The sequence below is a fragment of the Lissotriton helveticus genome, chromosome 9 (assembly GCF_964261635.1).
Source record: "Lissotriton helveticus chromosome 9, aLisHel1.1, whole genome shotgun sequence".
Classification (NCBI taxonomy): domain Eukaryota; kingdom Metazoa; phylum Chordata; class Amphibia; order Caudata; family Salamandridae; genus Lissotriton; species Lissotriton helveticus.
The window spans coordinates 1,140,349,679-1,140,369,353 of NC_136070.1; the positions used below are offsets into that span (position 1 = coordinate 1,140,349,679).

The 19,675-nt window shown below is 42.3% G+C and overlaps 1 protein-coding gene across 1 annotated transcript in view; it reads left to right on the plus strand.

Annotated features, from left to right (window-relative positions):
* The window catches only part of IL17RD (interleukin 17 receptor D), a 219,434-nt gene extending 200,094 nt beyond the window's left edge, over positions 1-19,340 (plus strand). Inside the window, exon 13 of the mRNA XM_078661574.1 lies at positions 15,421-19,340. Coding sequence (XP_078517700.1) covers positions 15,421-15,536 — 116 coding nt within the window. The 3' untranslated portion in view covers positions 15,537-19,340. The remainder of the gene's footprint in view (positions 1-15,420) is intronic.
* The last annotated feature ends 335 nt before the right edge of the window (positions 19,341-19,675 follow it).

The following is a 19,675-nucleotide window of genomic DNA, read 5'->3' on the forward strand; positions in this document are numbered from 1 at the left end:
TCACTACTCACTACTCACTACTCACTACTCACTACTCTACTCACTACTCACTACTCTGCACTCACTACTCTACTCACTACTCTACTCACTACTCTACTCACTACTCTGCACTCGCTACTCACTACTCTACTCACTACTCACTACTCTACTCACTACTCTGCACTCACTACTCACTACTCTGCACTCACTACTCTACTCACTACTCTGCACTCACTACTCTACTCACTACTCTGCACTCACTACTCTACTCACTACTCTCCACTCACTACTCTACTCACTACTCACTACTCTACTCACTACTCACTTCTCTACTCACTACTCACTTCTCTACTCTGCCCTCACTACTCTGCCCTCACTACTCTGCACTCCCTACTCTGCACTCCCTACTCTGCACTCCCCACTCTGCCCTCCCCACTCTGCCCTCCCTACTCTGCACTCCCTGCTCTGCCCTCACTGCTCTGCCCTCACTGCTCTGCCCTCACTGCTCTGCCCTCACTGCTCTGCCCTCACTGCTCTGCCCTCACTGCTCTGCCCTCACTGCTCTGCCCTCACTGCTCTGCACTCTGCCCTCACTACTCTGCCCTCACTACTCTGCCCTCACTACTCTGCCCTCCCTGCTCTGCCCTCCCTACTCTGCCCTCACTACTCTGCCCTCACTACTCTGCCCTCACTACTCTGCACTCTGCCCTCACTACTCTGCACTCTGCCCTCACTACTCTGCACTCTGCCCTCACTACTCTGCACTCTGCCCTCCCTACTCTGCCCTCCCTACTCTGCCCTCCCTACTCTGCCCTCCCTACTCTGCCCTCCCTACTCTGCCCTCCCTACTCTGCCCTCCCTACTCTGCACTCACTACTCTGCCCTCACTACTCTGCCCTCACTACTCTGCCCTCACTACTCTGCCCTCACTACTCTGCCCTCACTACTCTGCCCTCACTACTCTGCCCTCCCTACTCTGCACTCCCTACTCTGCCCTCCCTACTCTGCCCTCCCTACTCTGCCCTCCCTACTCTGCCCTCCCTACTCTGCCCTCCCTACTCTGCCCTCCCTACTCTGCCCTCCCTACTCTGCCCTCCCGACTCTGCCCTCCCTACTCTGCCCTCCCGACTCTGCCCTCCCGACTCTGCCCTCCCGACTCTGCCCTCCCTACTCTGCCCTCCCTACTCTGCCCTCCCTACTCTGCCCTCACTACTCTGCCCTCCCTACTCTGCCCTCACTACTCTGCACTCTGCCCTCACTACTCTGCCCTCCCTACTCTGCCCTCACTACTCTGCCCTCACTACTCTACACTCTGCCCTCACTACTGTGTGTGTGTGAAAAACGTACGTAAAAATCAACTCAAGGTGATGGCAAATAAAACACGCCGCAATCTACATAGGTGTTTTTGTTTATTGCGAAAATCTCTGTTAAACTCTACCATATTGAAGGGAGGAGAAAACAGCTACGGAAATCACTCCTCGCAGAGAAGAGGCAAATGTTTGTGCAACAACAGAAATATCTTTTCAGAAATATTGAAAGACTGCGCACTTTTATTTTAGAAGACACGCGGATTGGCGAGGCAAGGGTGCTTGTATGCGAGGTATCTTAAAAAATACTGTGACTGCCCTTGAAGCTACAGGAAACTTCTTTCCATTATCTCCGCCGTGAACGCGGCACCCTGACAGCTCCTAATTAAAATGAATGGACTGCCGTGCGCGAAAGGTAAATGTTAAACGCGCGCATGATACATGCAATGCAATGGTGAACGTGCTCGCACCATCTGTATTGCATTACACGGGCACTCTGACAGCTCCTAATTAAGATTAATAAGTCTGCCGTGCGCGAAACCGCCGAGAATATGCCAAACATGGCGCCCGTAAATTACATATAGCCTATCATGTCAAGGCTACTAAATACACAGCACAGCGAAGACGAATCACTAGGCAGATGCCATAAAAAACGCTGCGCGCACTAAGGAATGTGCCAGCCCGGACCCCTTTCAGAATTATTTTTTTTAATACATAAGAGCTCGGAAGCTCCGCCCCCACTTCGTGGTGACGTAGGCCCAAGCCCTAAAAAGGGAAAAGAAAATTCCAGACCCAACCACTAGATGGCGTAATAATGCACAGCATGTGAATCCAGAAAATTCCTCAAGCTGCAAAACTACACCGGCAGGTAAGAAACTATCAATTACTTGACAAAGTAGTAACAATATCAAGAGCAGCCCCAATCCAGTTTTGAAATCCTTCAGCCAATAGAACTGGTAAATCACCAACTGAATTCTGCACCGAGCAGTGTGTCTGTTAACGACCTTCTGGGGTGATCCTATTCCAGTTCTTCCCTGAAGTATTCTTCATCTTCGACCGCCCCAGACTCCCGCCCCACCCCCCTCTCATTAGTTATCATAGCTTGGCAGCGAACATTGAAGGAGACTACATTGAGGCTGACAGAAATTCTCTTTGGACTCAACTTCACAGAACGATTGAATCCAAAGAAAAAAAAACCTAACCGTACTTCAGAGCACAATTGTGTTTAGTAATTGAGACAAATCAACAGCATTTGAGGACAGAGCACAATGAAGAATGGAAAAGCAAAGACAAAAATTGGACTGGAGTTCAGAACAAGATTGAGTTCGAAAACACAAAGATAAACCATCAACACTGATAAAAAGCACACATATATATATATATATATATATATATATTTCCACACAATCCACTCCAATCCGGCTAGAAGAATGACCAGCACACCGATATCATAGATGATAATTTTTAATTCAAGCCCCTAACCCCCACAACAGACGCGTTTCGCCAGAAGGCTTCGTCAGTGTCAACCTGTGCAATGTTACACGGCGCCATTTAAAGCCACTTTTCACACTCCCATCAACAACATAGATGACGGTTAGTTTGTAATTGGAAAACCAATGCAGCGGCCATCTTTTAGTATGCAATTAGGCAAATGAATTCATATTTCCAAACGGCGCTATGTACAATAAAGTGCTCTAGTGCAAATTTAAAAACAGATGTAGCAACAAGTTACTATTTCATTATATATGCGTACATTTTGAGACAAGTTGATTGAGCATTTCCACAAAAGGCTAGGATATTGGCAGCAGTATATTTGGCAAAATATCCATTTTTCGCCATAATCCCGCCCATCTCACAGAGATACTGCCCTGAATGGGCCTGTCTGGATTACTAGTTTGGACAATACTTAATTGAGCCCTGGATGGGCAATCTTGGTCCAAAAACACAGTTGAATAATGCTCAAATTTGCATTTCACAGGCATGTACCCACAAGATTATATTATTGCATTCTAAGATGTTATTTTCAATGCTGTTACTGAATCAATACCAATTTGTATCTATAGGTGTACCCACATCTCTTCATTGTTGTTTAATCCCCAGGGGGCCATTGTTTTTAAACCGATGATATATTTTGACTCTAGAGTCCGAAGTGATCTTTCCCAGTCTCCTCCCCTTTCCGTGCGCTCCACCTGGTCTATACAGTAGAAGCTGAGCAGATCCCTGTCGCTTCGGTGGAGCTCTGCGAAATGTCGTGCCACAGGGTACGACTTATCTTTGTTCGCAATCGCCCGCATGTGTTCAAGGATTCGCATCTTTGTAGGTTTGATAGTGCTACCTATATAGCGTTTCCCGCATGGGCAGAGGAGGCAGTAGATAGTGTAGAGTTGCAATTAAGTAATTTTTTTATTGTTCTCTCTGGCTCATTTTCATCGGTTCTGCCTGGGTATGTTTTAGTTGTTTTGCTATTTTTGCAGGCCTTGCAGCCTAGACATGGGAAAAATCCTTTTGATTTCGAGAGTTGTATGGATTTTTTCTTGGACGTAAAATGACTATGGACAAGATGGCCCGCCAGTGATTGACTACGCTTATATGTTATTACTGGTCGCTCTGGAAGGACTTTTTTCATTATATGGTCAGTGCCAAGGATATGCCAATTTTTTTGAAAAATATGCATAATCCTTCCTGACTTCACATTGAAAGTTGTGATCATTCTGGGAATCTCATCTTGTTTTTGTACAGGTTTGGCTACCAGAAGTTCCTCTCTCCGAATTTTCTTGGATTTCTCCTCAGCAATATTTAATATATTGTGGGAGTATCCTCTAATCTGGAATCTTTTTTTGGCTTCTTCCTTTGCCTGAATGTACTCCTCCTCATCCGAGCAGTTTCTTTTCAGGCGTAGGAGTTCGCAGAAGGGGACGTTTCCGATAAGGCATTTGGGGTGATGGCTTGCTGCATGCAAAACAGCATTCCCCGCTGTAGGTTTTCTATATAATCGGGTTTGAATCTTTCCCCTGTTGACATAAACTTCTAGATCTAGGTAGTAAACATTGGTGTCACTTATTGTGCTGGTGAATTTGAGATTCCACTCGTTGTCATTCAACGCAGCAATATAATCCTCAGCCGAGGTTCTATTGCCGCGCCAAACCACAAAAAGGTCATCTATATACCTTGTCCAAAGTAAGATGTTATCTGTCCACTGGTCATTAGCCTCCCCCCAGGCCTCGTGCTTCTCCCACCAGCCGACAAACAAGTTCGCGTAGCTGGGAGAGAAGCACAAGCCCATAGATGTACCTCTAACCTGCCTGTAAAGCTGTCCTGCAAACAGAAATATGTTATTATACAAACAGAATCTCATCATTTGTATTAACATTTCATTGTGTTCCCGGAATTGGTCATGTTTTTTATCCAGGAACCACTTTGCCGCTGCCAGACCGTTTTCATGAGCTATGCAGGTATAGAGGTCACAACGTCAAAAGTTATTAGTAGGAAACCAGGTTCCCAAGCAATACTGTCAATTAACCGCAAAAAGTATTGTGTATCCCTTACATATGAGGGAAGTTCTTTCACAATTGGTGCAATATATCTGTCAATAAATCTAGATGCATTCTCCAATAGGCTACCTATTGATGAGACGATCGGTCGTCCTGGTGGTCTTTTTGAATTTTTATGGACCTTTGGCAGATGATAGAACGTTGGTAAAATGGGTGCTTCACACTGTAGGTATAAGAATTCGTCCATGTTAAGCATTCCTTGTTGTTTCCAATCTACCAGGAGTTTCTGGAAGTCCATGGTGCTTTTGACGTATTCTGCCCTGTTGATTACAGTGTAGCAGTCCGCATCTCTCAATTGTCTGAGGGCCTCCTGCTGATAATGTTCTTTTGTAAAGATCACGACGTTACCACCCTTATCAGAGGGTTTGATCTCGATGGACTCCTCATTCCGCAGAGACTTAATTGCTTCCCATTCTTTGCGTGTTATATTTGAATCCTTAACATTCATTTTCTCTTTGGCCAGCCTTTCAAGGTCCATGAGAACTGCATCACTGAAGACATCAATCGCGTCATTTTGGGTTTTAGGGAGTTTCTTTGATTTGTTTTTCATGTTATTCGGATCTCTGATCTGTTTGCTCCCAGTCTGTGAGGGCTGTGTGCTACCACTCTCGTTGTTTGAGGTTAGAGATAATGTGTTGTTCATTGTATCAAGTAGTTGTGTCAAGGTTCCGGTTGAAATGTCATTATCATTGATTTGCGCTTCTGCATTCGGAGGTTTCCTAGGATGCATTGCAAAAATCTTCTGGAATTTCAGCTTTCTGATATATCTGAAAAGATCAATTTTGGTGTCGACAAGATTGAAGTCGTTAGACGGACAGAAGCTTAGGCCTTTTTTGAGTACATTCTCCTCTTCCTTGGTCAATTCTCTTGTGGAGAGGTTAATAATGGTTTGATCTTCTGTTTCTTTCACCATTTCGTGCGTCTGGAGACGCTCCTCGTTACTCTTGGGGAGGCGGTAGCAGCGTTTCCCCCTCTTGCCCCTCCTTGTTTTCCTCTTTGATTTTGTGCTGGGGGGTGATTTCGTTGTTGCGGCCTCTGTCTCGTTTCTTTTATGACCTGAAATTCGTCGAAAAAAAACATTCTCCTTTTGTGCATCTCTGGCTTTATCTTTGTTCGCCCGGGCCTCCGCTCGTTCCTCATCTGAGATTTCTCCTTCAGATTCAGAGGTTTCTGCATTGCTTGGTCCGGAAATACCTTGCGCAAGACGTTTTCTCGTGGCATCAAATTTCCGAGCAAACGTCAGAATTCTCCCCGACATGTAATCTTGCTCGTCTCTTTGGAATTTGTTTTGTTTTCTCCTCCTGATTCCAAGTTCGTATTCTTTTACTCTTTTTAACATTGTTGATCTTAGGTCGTCACTAGTTTTAGTGTCTTTTTCATTTGCGATCGTTTTTTCCAAGTCTGCTATTTCCTTAAGACATTCATCTCTATCTATCCATGCGTATTTTATAAGCATCTTTACCATCCCTTTTGCACTTTCAGCCGTGTATTCTGCCCATTCTTTAAATAGAGCTGGGTTTGGCCTTTCATATGATGGTACTGTAAAAATACGCACGCCTCTTGGAACACGATCGCAATCCACGCAACGTTGAAGGGAGGTGGCTTCCCACCATTTTCTTACTTCTCTCTCCATCAGCTTTTCCAGCCTCTGGTACAAGATTTTCAAATTGCTGGGGGGTGCAGTTGTTATAGCTGGGGTAGCCGCTTTTGCCGGTTTGTCTTTTGTTGATTTAAACATCATTTCGGCCGCTGACTGCCTTTCCTGCAGGAGCTCCCCTGTGTTCGACATTATTGCTCGTTTATAGTGTCTCAATGTGTAACGCTTATCCTTCAAATGGCGGGGTGGTGTCTGCAAATACACACTCTTTTACGGGGCTAACGGTGTTAATAGCGATATCTTTACGGGACAGAAGCTCACAGGGAAAATGTTCATAAACGTTGCCGCTTCACTCACCAGTTCGAAGCGGGTAACTCGGATCGTCCGCCGAAGCCTCAGCAGGCACGCCCCAGCTCCTCGCTTTTTACTGTGGGTCCGCGGTATAGTCAAATTCCGTATTTCTCCAAGGTTGGGCAACCAATTCTGCTCAATCTTTCTGTTCGATACTTGTAGCCTCGGGGCTAACGGCCATCGTAATTTACAGCATCGATTCCTCACCGCCGTCGCTCCTCATAGTCCCGGGTGGTTGGTCAGCGGTGGTGAGCCGCTATTATATTTCCACACAATCCACTCCAATCCGGCTTGAAGAATGACCAGCACACCGATATCATAGATGATAATTTTTAATTCAAGCCCCTAACCCCCACAACAGACGCGTTTCGCCAGAAGGCTTCGTCAGTGTCAACCTGTGCAATGTTACACGGCGCCATTTAAAGCCACTTTTCACATTCCCATCAACAACATAGATGACGGTTAGTTTGTAATTGGAAAACCAATGCAGCGGCCATCTTTTAGTATGCAATTAGGCAAATGAATTCATATTTCCAAACGGCGCTATGTACAATAAAGTGCTCTAGTGCAAATTTAAAAACAGATGTAGCAACAAGTTACTATTTCATTATATATGCGTACATTTTGAGACAAGTTGATTGAGCATTTCCACAAAAGGCTAGGATATTGGCAGCAGTATATTTGGCAAAATATCCATTTTTCGCCATAATCCCGCCCATCTCACAGAGATACTGCCCTGAATGGGCCTGTCTGGATTACTAGTTTGGACAATACTTAATTAAAAAAAATATATATCTATCCGAGTTGCATGGTTCGGTCAGACTTTGGAAATGGGGCTGGAGCGTTGGGGACTTAAGGAAAATGCTAAGACTTTCACACACGGGCCTGTCTGGATTACTAGTTTGGACAATACTTAATTAAAAAAAATATATATCTATCCGAGTTGCATGGTTCGGTCAGACTTTGGAAATGGGGCTGGAGCGTTGGGGACTTAAGGAAAATGCTAAGACTTTCACACACGGGGGCTCTCCCTATTTACAATACTTGCACCTCTTGCTAGGATTTACAGCCAGATTTTACATCGAACTTGGGCTCCACACACGGTACTTACCAGTTGCTGCATGATGGGAACTGCAGTCCAACAACTTTGGACTACAGTTGAAACTCTAAAGCGGGTGGAGTCAGCTGACCTCTGCTAATTAGGAGGACCTGCGCATATCAAGACTGCAAGGAGGAGTGCTCCCGGACTAAGCTTACGGCATCCGAAGAAGGCAACACGCCGAAATGCATCATGCCACTTTTTAGCTGTCATTAAAGTGTTCCCGCAAGTTCCCCTTGTGTCCTCTGGCTTTCTTTACTGAGGGGCCCGTCGTTTCATGTTTGACGTGCTTGCCAGCAGCACGTGAAGAGGACCCGTTCCGTTCAGCGTCCTGTGATTGTTGGCGACTTTGTTTGAATTATCCGCGGAATCGGAATTTGCAGGACCGCCCCATAGTCAGATCAGGCAAGTGGCCACTGTCAGGAACAGCCCGTGACTTCACGAGGGCAACAGGATCACGGCATCCGAGTTGCATGGTTCGGTCAGACTTTGGAAATGGGGCTGGAGCGTTGGGGACTTAAGGAAAACGCTAAGACTTTCACACACGGGGGCTCTCCCTATTTACAATACTTGCACCTCTTGCTAGGATTTACAGCCAGATTTTACATCGAACTTGGGCTCCACACACGGTACTTACCAGTTGCTGCATGATGGGAACTGCAGTCCAACAACTTTGGACTACAGTTGAAACTCTTCAGCGGGTGGAGTCAGCTGACCTCTGCTAATTAGGAGGACCTGCGCATATCAAGACTGCAAGGAGGAGTGCTCCCGGACTAAGCTTACGGCATCCGAAGAAGGCAACACGCCGAAATGCATCATGCCACTTTTTAGCTGTCATTAAAGTGTTCCCGCAAGTTCCCCTTGTGTCCTCTGGCTTTCTTTACTGAGGGGCCCGTCGTTTCATGTTTGACGTGCTTGCCAGCAGCACGTGAAGAGGACCCGTTCCGTTCAGCGTCCTGTGATTGATCTGAAATTCACAATGGTCATCAGTACGGAGAGGGTAACATTTCTGGATACAGAAATTTACATAAAAAATGGGAGTATACAAACTACCTTGCATAGAAAACAAACAGCTACCAACGCAATTCTCCATGGAGAGAGCTTCCACAACGCCAAATTAAAATGGAGCATCCCATATGGGGAATTTTTGCGCTTCAGGAGAAACTGCTCAGAAGATGAAGAATTTGAAAAACATAGTGCAAATGCAGTGACCAGATTCAAAGCAAGGGCATACCCCAATGCAGAAGTGGAAAAAGGTCTAAATAGAACAGCGACACAAAATCGGAAACAGATCTTATACAAACAAGAGACCCAACCCACGAAGACTGATATCATCCGGCTGATCACCACCCACAGTGCTGAAAACAATAAACTGACGAAAATTATACAGAAACACTGGCCAATACTAAAAACAGACCCCACCTTAACACGAATCATAGGCGACCACCCTAATATCACGAGAAATCTGGGAGATTGTCTGGTCAACAGCCACTACAATGAAAAACCGAAAATTGATTGGATGCAACGAAAGGGATTTTTTCCATGTAGACACTGTAAAGTATGCAAAATCGCACAGGCCACGAAAGAAATAGAAATCAGGAAGGGCACGAAATGGACAATACCACAACACTTGACATGTAAGAGCACTCATGTGGTTTATCTGATCGAATGCCCCTGTAAACGTAGATATATAGGAAGTACAACCTTCGAGGCCAAAAAGCAAATACTTGAACATACAAGAGCAACAACTAATAAAGATCGATCATATGCAGTGGCAAAACACATGGAACAGGCACATGGAAGCAATTGGGAACTCTTAAGATACTGTGCCATAGACCAAGTCCCACAATCAGAAAGGGGTGGAAACCGCCAGAAAACTCTACGACGCAAGGAATCGAAACATATCATAAATTTCAGAACCTTAGAGCCCAGAGGTCTCAATCTGACGGAGGAACTTTATGTACATCTCTAATTGTGAAAACGGTGACTATAAGTAATTCTGACTAATCTGGAATATGCCCACTAGAGGGCAATCCATTTTACAATCATCAGGAAATTAACCTGAGAAATCATACCCTGTTTGGTGAACTAGGAGGTACCACCACCAAATTGCAAGTGTGAATCAGAAGAAAAATATTTGCAAAGTAACACTAAAAACTCACCTAAGAGCTAAAAATTATCTGCAAAACAAAGACTATCCCTCACCACCCCCCCCCCCCTCCCCTTTCCTGGTTTATCAAAATGAAAAAACAAACGAGCGGACTGGTGACGATAATGTAGTGGACACTACATTAACCAGAATGCACTTACAGCGAAAACAGGAAATCACATGACGCTGTGTATATAAGGAGGACTTAGAAACCTGCTCGACATCCCGTGAACAAGCTTTTGGAAGAAAGCGAAACGCGTTTGGTATTGGTTGCTGAATAAACCGCTGTCAAAACTATTAAGACGGGTGAGTGCGTTTTATTTCTCCCTCTGGGGAATCTGAAGCTATATTTAACGACATGCCCAGTCGTAAAAACTGCACCACGCCTTGAAAGACGAGCGCCGACACCAATTTGGGCAACAACTGCTTTATATATATATATATATATATATATATATATATTCTTTTATTTCCCTGGAGGCTTTAGCTTCTTCTTCTAAGGGTCCAAGACCCTTAAGGATAAAGAGACCCAGAGAGGATATTGATAGTCTTACAGCTCCACCTATACCATGATACTACAACAGTTTCTACAGGAATGGAATACAGGGGATAAACACTTAACGGAGAAAGGATTAACAGTTGATTCAGACAAAAAGAACCCTGCGATGCAATGTAATACAAAAGATGAGGAAGACACAGTCTGTAGAGCAAGACTCACCGTAGGAAGAAACTGAACTCTACCCAAGCAACCTTCTACACCAAATAACATTTCATTTACCGCAATGTTACCAAAAGGGTATCTTGCATTTTAGCTTTCCAAATGGATTTAGCATAGGAAGGCGCCATCTTTCTTTTACAGACCATAACCCTTCAATGTAGCAAGTATCATCACTTACCAATGTTACCGGCAGTCTTCCAGCTACAAAGGGAGGTATACCTCAAACCAATCACAACAAGAGCTGAAACTCCTACAATAGTAAATAAGTACAAAGCTTTTATTCAAGGCCCACAATACAAAACATCCCATTTTGAATGCACTATCAGTATCTACACGTGGCGCAGTGCCCGACTAACTGTGAAGACTGGAAGCAGGGAGTTAAAAATAATTGAGCAGTCAGCAGGAAATAGCCAGTTTTAATGCACTTTTAAACCGATATGTCCATGAGTGGTGATATTCGATGGACAAATAGTGAGGCATCTGCCAGAGGAGGTTTAGAAGAGAGGGAAAGCAGTGGTTGAAGAGATAAAGAAGATTGCAAATGCATGCCTTAAATCTGTATTCCATGCTGCAGATACAGTGAATAGTGCAAGAGTAACATTTAATTAACAAAATAGCAATACAAAATACAAGGTGAGCCAGAGAGATACATTTTTAAAGTTTAAAGTAGAAATAGTGCTAAAAAGCACAAAGTGCCAGTGACAGTCAATTGTCGCCCGCTATACCGGTATCTAGGCGCAATTTGAGGCTGACTGCAATGGAGTGCGTGTCGGACACACCAAGCAAGTTTGTACTGGTTAAAGATTTTACCTTCTGCTTTAGCCTTTTAACTCCCAATCGACCACAGGTGTATACTTCTAAAGCTCCTCAGGTAGACACTTGGAGACTCCCAGAGTGTCAGGCAGAGGTGAACAGCAAGTCCAGACCAGGTACAATTGTAGCTTGTCTCTGTATAGCCATACAGGCAGCCTCATGACTCTTGGAATCCACTTCTGTGTCCTGGGTACAAATGGGAGAAGGTCTAGTCCTTAAGGGCTCCTCTCAGGTCACAGACAGCAGGTCCACTCCGCTTCTGATCTACTGCAGGTCCAGAAAGTGTTCTGGACTTCTCACCCCTCCCTAGCTAGTGGGGTAAAGCTTCCAAGGACCGCACCGATCTACTTTTGCAGTAGTTCCTGCTCACATTCCTGCAAACATGCCCAAAATGCAATGTGTCCAGGCAAATACAAGATGGCAAACACTTCGACCACACTAAACTTGGGCTCTGAGCGTGGTTGGGGGAGGTGTGTGTGTGTGTGTGTTTTCTTCCATATCTAGCACTTAAATCCAGTTAGAGGCAGGCCCTTTACCCACAATAAAACCAGAGACCGTATCTGGTGTGAAGGAAGCAGGACCCTCCAGCAGCCAGACAGTGGATACACAAAAATTGCCTGAGCATCCTGTTCTCTCCCGTTGAATAATGCCCCAACTGTTACATGTGAGCTAAAAAGCTGTCAAGCAGGATTGACACTGTAATAACAAAAAGGATGCCCACCGGTGCCACCTCGCATATTCTGTGGGGTTCAGGAAACCCATCTCTGCCCATTTGGGTCAGTCAGTTTATTTATAAAGTGCAGCTGTCACCATGCTGGTATCCTGGCACTGACAGCAAAAGAGAGGGGCACAACACTATTGAACATCGAGAAACAAAAGCGCATACTTGAAGGGCAGTGACTTGGGGAAGAGCCAGGTCTTTAATGCTTTCCTAAATTTCAGCTGATCTGTAGCTGACCTGTGAGGGTGGCAACTTGTTCCACAGTTGGGCAGCCTGAGCGGTGAAAGCATCACCACCTTGTTGTTTCTTGTGAAATGTATTCATGCAGGCAAGATTTGCAGTGCTCAAGTGGAGGAGTCGCCCAGGAGTGTATCCATTCATTTTACGTTGCAAGAGCACAGAACCGTAGCCATGTAGAGCCTTATGCACAATGCACAAGGCTTTGAAGATGATCCTCTGCCTCAGTGGCAGCCAGTCCCGATCCCTCAATGCATTAGATGCCAAGGATCTGTGAGGTCCATTTAGAGCAAGTTTAGCTGCTGCCACTTGGATTCTGTGCAGTCTATTAATCAAATACTCTGGAGCTCCGGGTATTAAGGTGTTACAGTAGTCCAATCTACTGAGTATGATGCTACACACAATGAGTGATTTAGCTTGAGTAGGTAGTAGAAGAAGCACCTTCTTAAGACCATGTAGGAGCGCAAAGCCAGTGCTGGCAACTTTTGTGACATTGCTCTCCAGAGATAACTTGTCAACAAATAAGACCCCAAGATTGCGAACAGCACCAGCCGGTCAGATCTCCTCTTTCTTCAGTTAGAAAGGACGATCATTTTGTTTGGAGGGGGTGAGGGGGAGTTCAAAGGGGATTCTAGTTGTCAAAAAACTATACACGAGTCCCAGTGTTTAGTTTTATACAGGACCTCTTGTATATACCCCTTATAACTCAAAGAACCACACGTAATCAGAACCATATACTCCAGACAATTTTACCAATTGGGCACACACAATACAATCAATAATAATCAAAAAGCATTTTCTTAAAAAATATAAACAATTTATTACACATAATCCATAAAATATTTGGTAGCAACAATGCACAATGAATCAGTTTAAAAATGTGCCTTTACACATAAAAACATTAAAATCATAGAGTTCAGGGAAGTCGGCGCAGCGTTTCGGTTTATATTGATGGCACCTTCATCAGGACAAGGTTCTGATTACAAAAGAGAACATACAATTAGGAACAGGCATTGATTATTTAACAGATCATTTCTATTTTTATATGTTCTATAGTACAAACAGACAGTTACACATTATCAAAATCTGTCACTAGAAGATTTATTGTTCATATTTTTTAATAATAATATGTTTCAGCCTGTAAGTTTTGGTCATTGAGTTACATAGGGTTATACGTTGGGACACAGCTAGGAATGACCTTTGTCATTCACTGGATGCATATATCAATCATGTTGTTTTTATGCATACCTTCAATTGGTAGTTCATCCTCGCTTTTAAGTTGGAGGTTTCTGATACTCGGGGCCTTGATCAATAAAGGTTTTTTGCTTATACTTCTGCCCGGATTACTTTGCTAGGGTTGGATAAAATAACAAAGTGGGCTTGTTAAGATAACCGATTTATTTAATTTCGGTGTTTCACTATAGGTAACCTCTAGGTACACTCATCACATAGACTTGTATTACCTTTCACTTTCATATACTTTGTGAAGCAGATAGGACCGGAGGGGGGCCACCGTTTTGTGATTAAAAAGTCACTGTGGAAGAATTTTAGTTGTCAAACAGCACAACAATGTGTCTATAGTCTGCTCCTGAGAAGCATTTCATACTTTTTTCACACCTGTTAAAGCCGAATCACTGGCTGGGAGAAGCTGGACTAGCAATGCAAATTAGCCTGCAGGAACTTCAGACAGGGATAAGGTAACTTTCTAAAAGTTAGTTTTCTTTAATATTTATTAAGAATCCAACGTTACCATTGAATTAGATATTTAATACCTATTTAAATAGTTGTTTAATTCCTTTTCTGGCTGGCACCATTCCTGAGGTACTGTATTGGCATGTAATATCACTTGCCAGTGGTTCTTTATGGGCGATCCAGCCTTTCAACAGTGAACATAGCTTTTGGGTGTGAGTCACTGTAAGCTCATGTTAATATGTAATGTCCTTCTTTTAAATACCAGGCACCATGTCTTGTGGACTACAAGGTCTACTTGGGGGTGACTTATTAATATGTTTAAAATGGAGGGTTTGACCGGTCAAAAGGGTTTATGTTGACACTGCTACGGTCGTGCTACAATGTTAGGACTGAAGCCATGTTTGCACTGTCACTGTAATGGATGACACAGTTGGTGTTGCTGTCCAGTAGTGACATTTAATATCCAGATCCTGGGTACCATATGCACCATATAATAGGGATTTATAGCCAAAGTAAATTTTCTAGCTAGGAGTATGCCAATTCAACCATGTTTAAAGAAGGGGCACATGCACTTTACTACTGGCTAGCCTCTAGGCTCTTGAGGCTCCTTGCCCCACCTGCATTCCTGATACCCTTTTGGAGTCTATACCATTCCCAGGGTATATCACCTATCTTGTCTTTCGACTTTGCCCCTCTGCTGGTGGCTGCAACCTCGAAGACGGGCATCAGAGTTGGAGGTGGGGCCAGGACTTATATCCTTTGGTGCAGCAGATGCAGTGGCTCTATGACACAGATCCCAGAGTGTGTCATTTTACGCCCCACCACCTCCATCTTCTTGCTTCACCTGTCTTGTGTGCGACCTATGGTAGTGAAAAGATTGGCTCGTTTGTGTGCAGCAGTGACAATGACGGAAGTTCGCGATCACGTTGCTGTGGTCTCTGATGTATACTGGGTCTTTGTAGGAGTGGTTATATTTTTTCTCTAACCGGGGTGTTTGAAGTGTAGTTATAGAATTCTGCAAATTAATGTGTAATTGATATTAACATAAAGCAAAAGAAATGTTTTAAGAACAGTCAAGAATAAATAGACCGGTCTTAATTTTAGAGTTGTGTGTTTATGTTCCTATATCGGATTTGTGTACAAAATATAAAACTGAGTTCAAAGTAATTAGATTTTATTTATAATGTGTATTCCTCTAATTTCTAGGAGAAGAAGAATTGTCTGTACTTCCTGCCAGCAAATCCCTGGATACTGATGTGTGTAAAGCAGAACTACAGTGTCACATCCACCCCGAAGCACTGCAAGCTATAGCACCTTTATAGCACATCTTTCAAGTTTGACATGCATAGCCACTTTAGCAGACAGGGTCTGTTTGTATCTATACGCTAACATCTCCCCAGGTTACTTGAAGGAACTGAACTCCAAGGAAGTTGACACTTACTGGGCAATATAGTTGGCTGACTTTTAACTTGTTTCAGACGAGTGGTGCAAATTAATGCGCACGATCATTTGCCAAGAAACACACCACTATGCTGAATTGCAACCATTGTTAGTTATATTACTGCAAGTTTCAGAATATAATGTACAAAAACACTCACTTTAATTTTTTTCATGATGAAGGATCATCAAATGTTTTAATGGGCAGACGATCTTAGTGATATTTAATGTACACATAATTTTCTCTGTGAGATCATCAAATTTTTTTCATTTGGACTTTTATCCGCTCAGATTTTTTTTAAAGTGTTTTTTTTTAATTGTCCAACACCTTTAGTCTTAGTTCTGTGCCAAATTTCATGCCATACAACTCAGAAGGATCTGTTTCATCTATTAACCATGGAAGATAATAGCCAATGTGCCTTATGTGGGTAATTTTGTATGAAAAAAAGAATCCAGTGGCGAGTAGCTATACACACATGTATCAAAAGAAGTTGCAGAATCATATTTTTGTACAAGTTATTTAAACAAGGGCAAACATTTGTAAAAAAAATATATATATATTTTTGTGACTGCTTTTTAAAAATGTATAAATTGACTTTGTTTAGGCGCTAATGTACATTACCGCAACATTTGTATGGCTAAAATAAGATGACTTGGTGTATGTACAATACCAGTCTTGACAAACAAAAGCATTTAAAAGCGTAATCTTCTATAGTGCAGAATTATCAACTAAATATCCAGGCAGTCCAACACTTTCTCAGATGTCACCAGTTATTGGCACATATACCCAATAATCTATGAAAGTTATACGACCATACAACCTCTTTCTAGTTATAATTCATGAATATGCTAAAATGCACAGAATTGTTTATTTTGTATTGAAAGAGTAAAAAAAAAGGGTACGTTTTGTACTTGGAGGTTGTATATTATGAAAAAAAGGTTATTAGTCTCATTTGAACATGCCCTGTAACATTTTCCATGCTACCCATGTCGAAGCAGTGTGTTGAGATTTTTAATAATCAGGAACTTGTCTTCAGCAAGATGGGCAGTAGTTAACTATTTCACCAGTTACACAAACAATGAAGATCTTATTCAGAGGGCTGGCTTCAGTATGCAGTTGGTTTGCTCTGCAGATTTTCTTGTGTGTATGTATGGGACTTTGTTGTCATCATATTTTCATGGCTCACCTAACAGTTTACTTTAACCAAATGGTTTTACTACTTAAAAAAAAAAGTTTTGTATTTGTTCATTGTCCTGTTACTATACTGTAACACTTTGCCACTTGAAGCTGAACTTCAGCTTTTTTCTGAGTTTTTATTGCAAGGATATCCATTTAATGCCACTGTACGCTGGGAAATCGTAATTGTAAATAAATGTTATCTCTTTGAACACATATAACTTTTGTAGGTCGTAAACGTTACCTTTTCTTTATAGAAATGAAGATTTAAATCTACTATGTAGATGCCTAAAATAGGGATTACTTAAATGGACACCTCTCCGGTCCCTAAGAAAACTGGTTCTTAGCTGGCATCTTTTGCCAATGTTGCATTTGTGATGTGGAGTCTTAACATCTGGACTTTTTTTTTTAGCTGTTTTGGAATTATAGCAGTGTTTAATAGAATTAGCATGCTTCTTTGTCTACATGACTCTGAAAGAATTATCCTGGAGAAGTTTTTGAAGTGATTTTGTTGCTTTATCTTAACAATGAACTGTCCCAAGGCTGTATCGCCACTTCATGAAAATTACACTTCGTTTTCTGCTAAAAAGAAAACTATTAGGAATTAAAAAATATCCACTTTTGGTAACATTTCTAAAACCGGAAGTGGTTTAGCTTTTTTTTTAACTAAAAAACACTGATGACAAATTTTTGGCATGAAGAAAGTCCGCAACATTTCAAGCCTAAACCTATTAAATAATTCTATAATGGGATGGTGAATAATCAAACACAGGACCTCTCTCTCTTCTGTTCTCTGCACCCATGCTAGGAAAATATGATTAACCATCTACAGAAACGTTTTGCAGCTTGCCTGACCTTTTTTTTCAGTAGACCACCCAAACCCTTATCGTTGGAGATGGTTTTACTGCAATGTTCGTGGTTGGCATGCTATTGAATTTCCAAATGAAACTGCGAAGGTAGCTTGTCCTTAAAAAAAAAGAAAAAGGCCAAAAACTCAAACTGATGTAATTTGCAGATGTAAAAACTTTGTAGGCCAGCCCCTTTATAACTGTGTGATTCAATGCTGTACAAAACATCATGCAAAGCTGCCCATGCTTACTAATGCAAATTACTCTATTCCGAAGTAACCTTTTATTTTTAGAGGAAATCTGGGTTCCCAAATTGCTTAGTATAAGTTTTGGAAAAAACAAGCAACGCAAATGACTTGGCTTTTGCGTTGCAAATTCTAGTATAGAACTGCGTGGCTCTTGTTCCTTGCGGTTACCAAAGTGATTTTCTAAGTTAACCACAGGTGGAAATATTATAAAGTATGCACCTTCTGCATATGAATCTATCCTTGTGTTTAAAAGTAATTCTTGAGAAGATTTTAAATGATGCTACTTAAGATGTACAGCATCTGTGAAACAAACATGTAAATATACAGGGGTTTCTTCATCCAGAAAACTGCTCTTGAGGCCCAGCTAAATAATTTCAGTTTTTGGGATTGAAAAGATGTTTGCGCAGGTGCAATTTAGACATGTCCTGTTTCCAAAATGTTCTCCCTAGAGTTGGAAGAGCAGAAGATGTAACTTGTGAGTGATATATACATGTAGCCACCCCAGGGTTCTTGCTTGTTCCTTCACATGGTAAAATTGATCTGCTTCATAAACTGTATGTACAGCGGGGGATTTAGAGAATATTGTTCCTATCTTAATATAGCCCCATTGAGTTTGAATATTTAAACTTAAAAGCAGCATGCCACTTTACCTCTTACGTTGTGAGAAAATAAAAACGTGAGCAAATTACATAAAATAGTACACCTCAAAGTGTGAAGAGACATGTTTTGACTCCATCCAGGACTGAAATGCTAACCAGTCTGAAGTCTTAAGGAATTTCTACACTACTACTGGAAGAACACATGATTGGAATATCTCATCCTTGTCTTGTGTAATAGCCACAAAGCATGTGCTTCCCACAGTAACACACACAAATAACTCCTCTTTTGCAGTCTGGTTTATATTTTTTCTTTCAGATTTGTTTTTCTTCCCCCAGTGTTGGCAAACACATTTTGCTATGTATTTCAATCACAAGGTGGAAAACTTTTTCGAAGTGCATGTGTCATGTAATTTTAGGTGCCCCTGGCATCAAAAACGCCCTTAATGTATTGAAGCGCATATGGACGTTTGTTTTTTCATTTGGCTGTTAGGTTTGCTGCAATGTTTGTAACCACCAGAATATAATTCAAACTTAATTGGAACCAGGTTTTCCCCATGTTTGCCTAGAAGACCACTGTATGTCCTTTTTTCTTACATGTTGAAGGGGCTTGTTTTCTGTACATTGAGGGTTTCTTTAAGACTGTTCTTAAATCGAGCCTGAAAATTCTGAAGCTGTACAGTGTACATTTATGACCAAATAGTTGTTGACTTGTGTATATGCCGTAGGATAAAGTAAGATATTTTTTGTTATGTGGACACTATGTACTGTTTTATGGTACTGCCAATAACACTTGAAATAAAATGGCCTCTTTTTAAAATTGTTCTCAATCATTTCTTGTGTGGTCGGGTCGGTCTGTTTTAATAGAATTCTTTCTAACGTGACGGATCCCTGCAACACTGAACATTAAACTATAATGTGCCATCATTATTTTTTCAATGTTCCCAGCGGTTATTTTCTGTATTAAAGAACTGTAAAGTAAAGTAAAGTCCACATTTGTAAAGCGCACAATCACCCGTAAGGGTCTCTAGGCGCTGGGGGGCCGTCGGGAAGATTAAGCGAGCTATTGCCCAGAGTCACATGGTGCTGGGCTGACCTGCCGCCGGAGCCGGGGATCGAACCGTGGTCCCCAGATTCCAGCGTCAGTGTGTACAC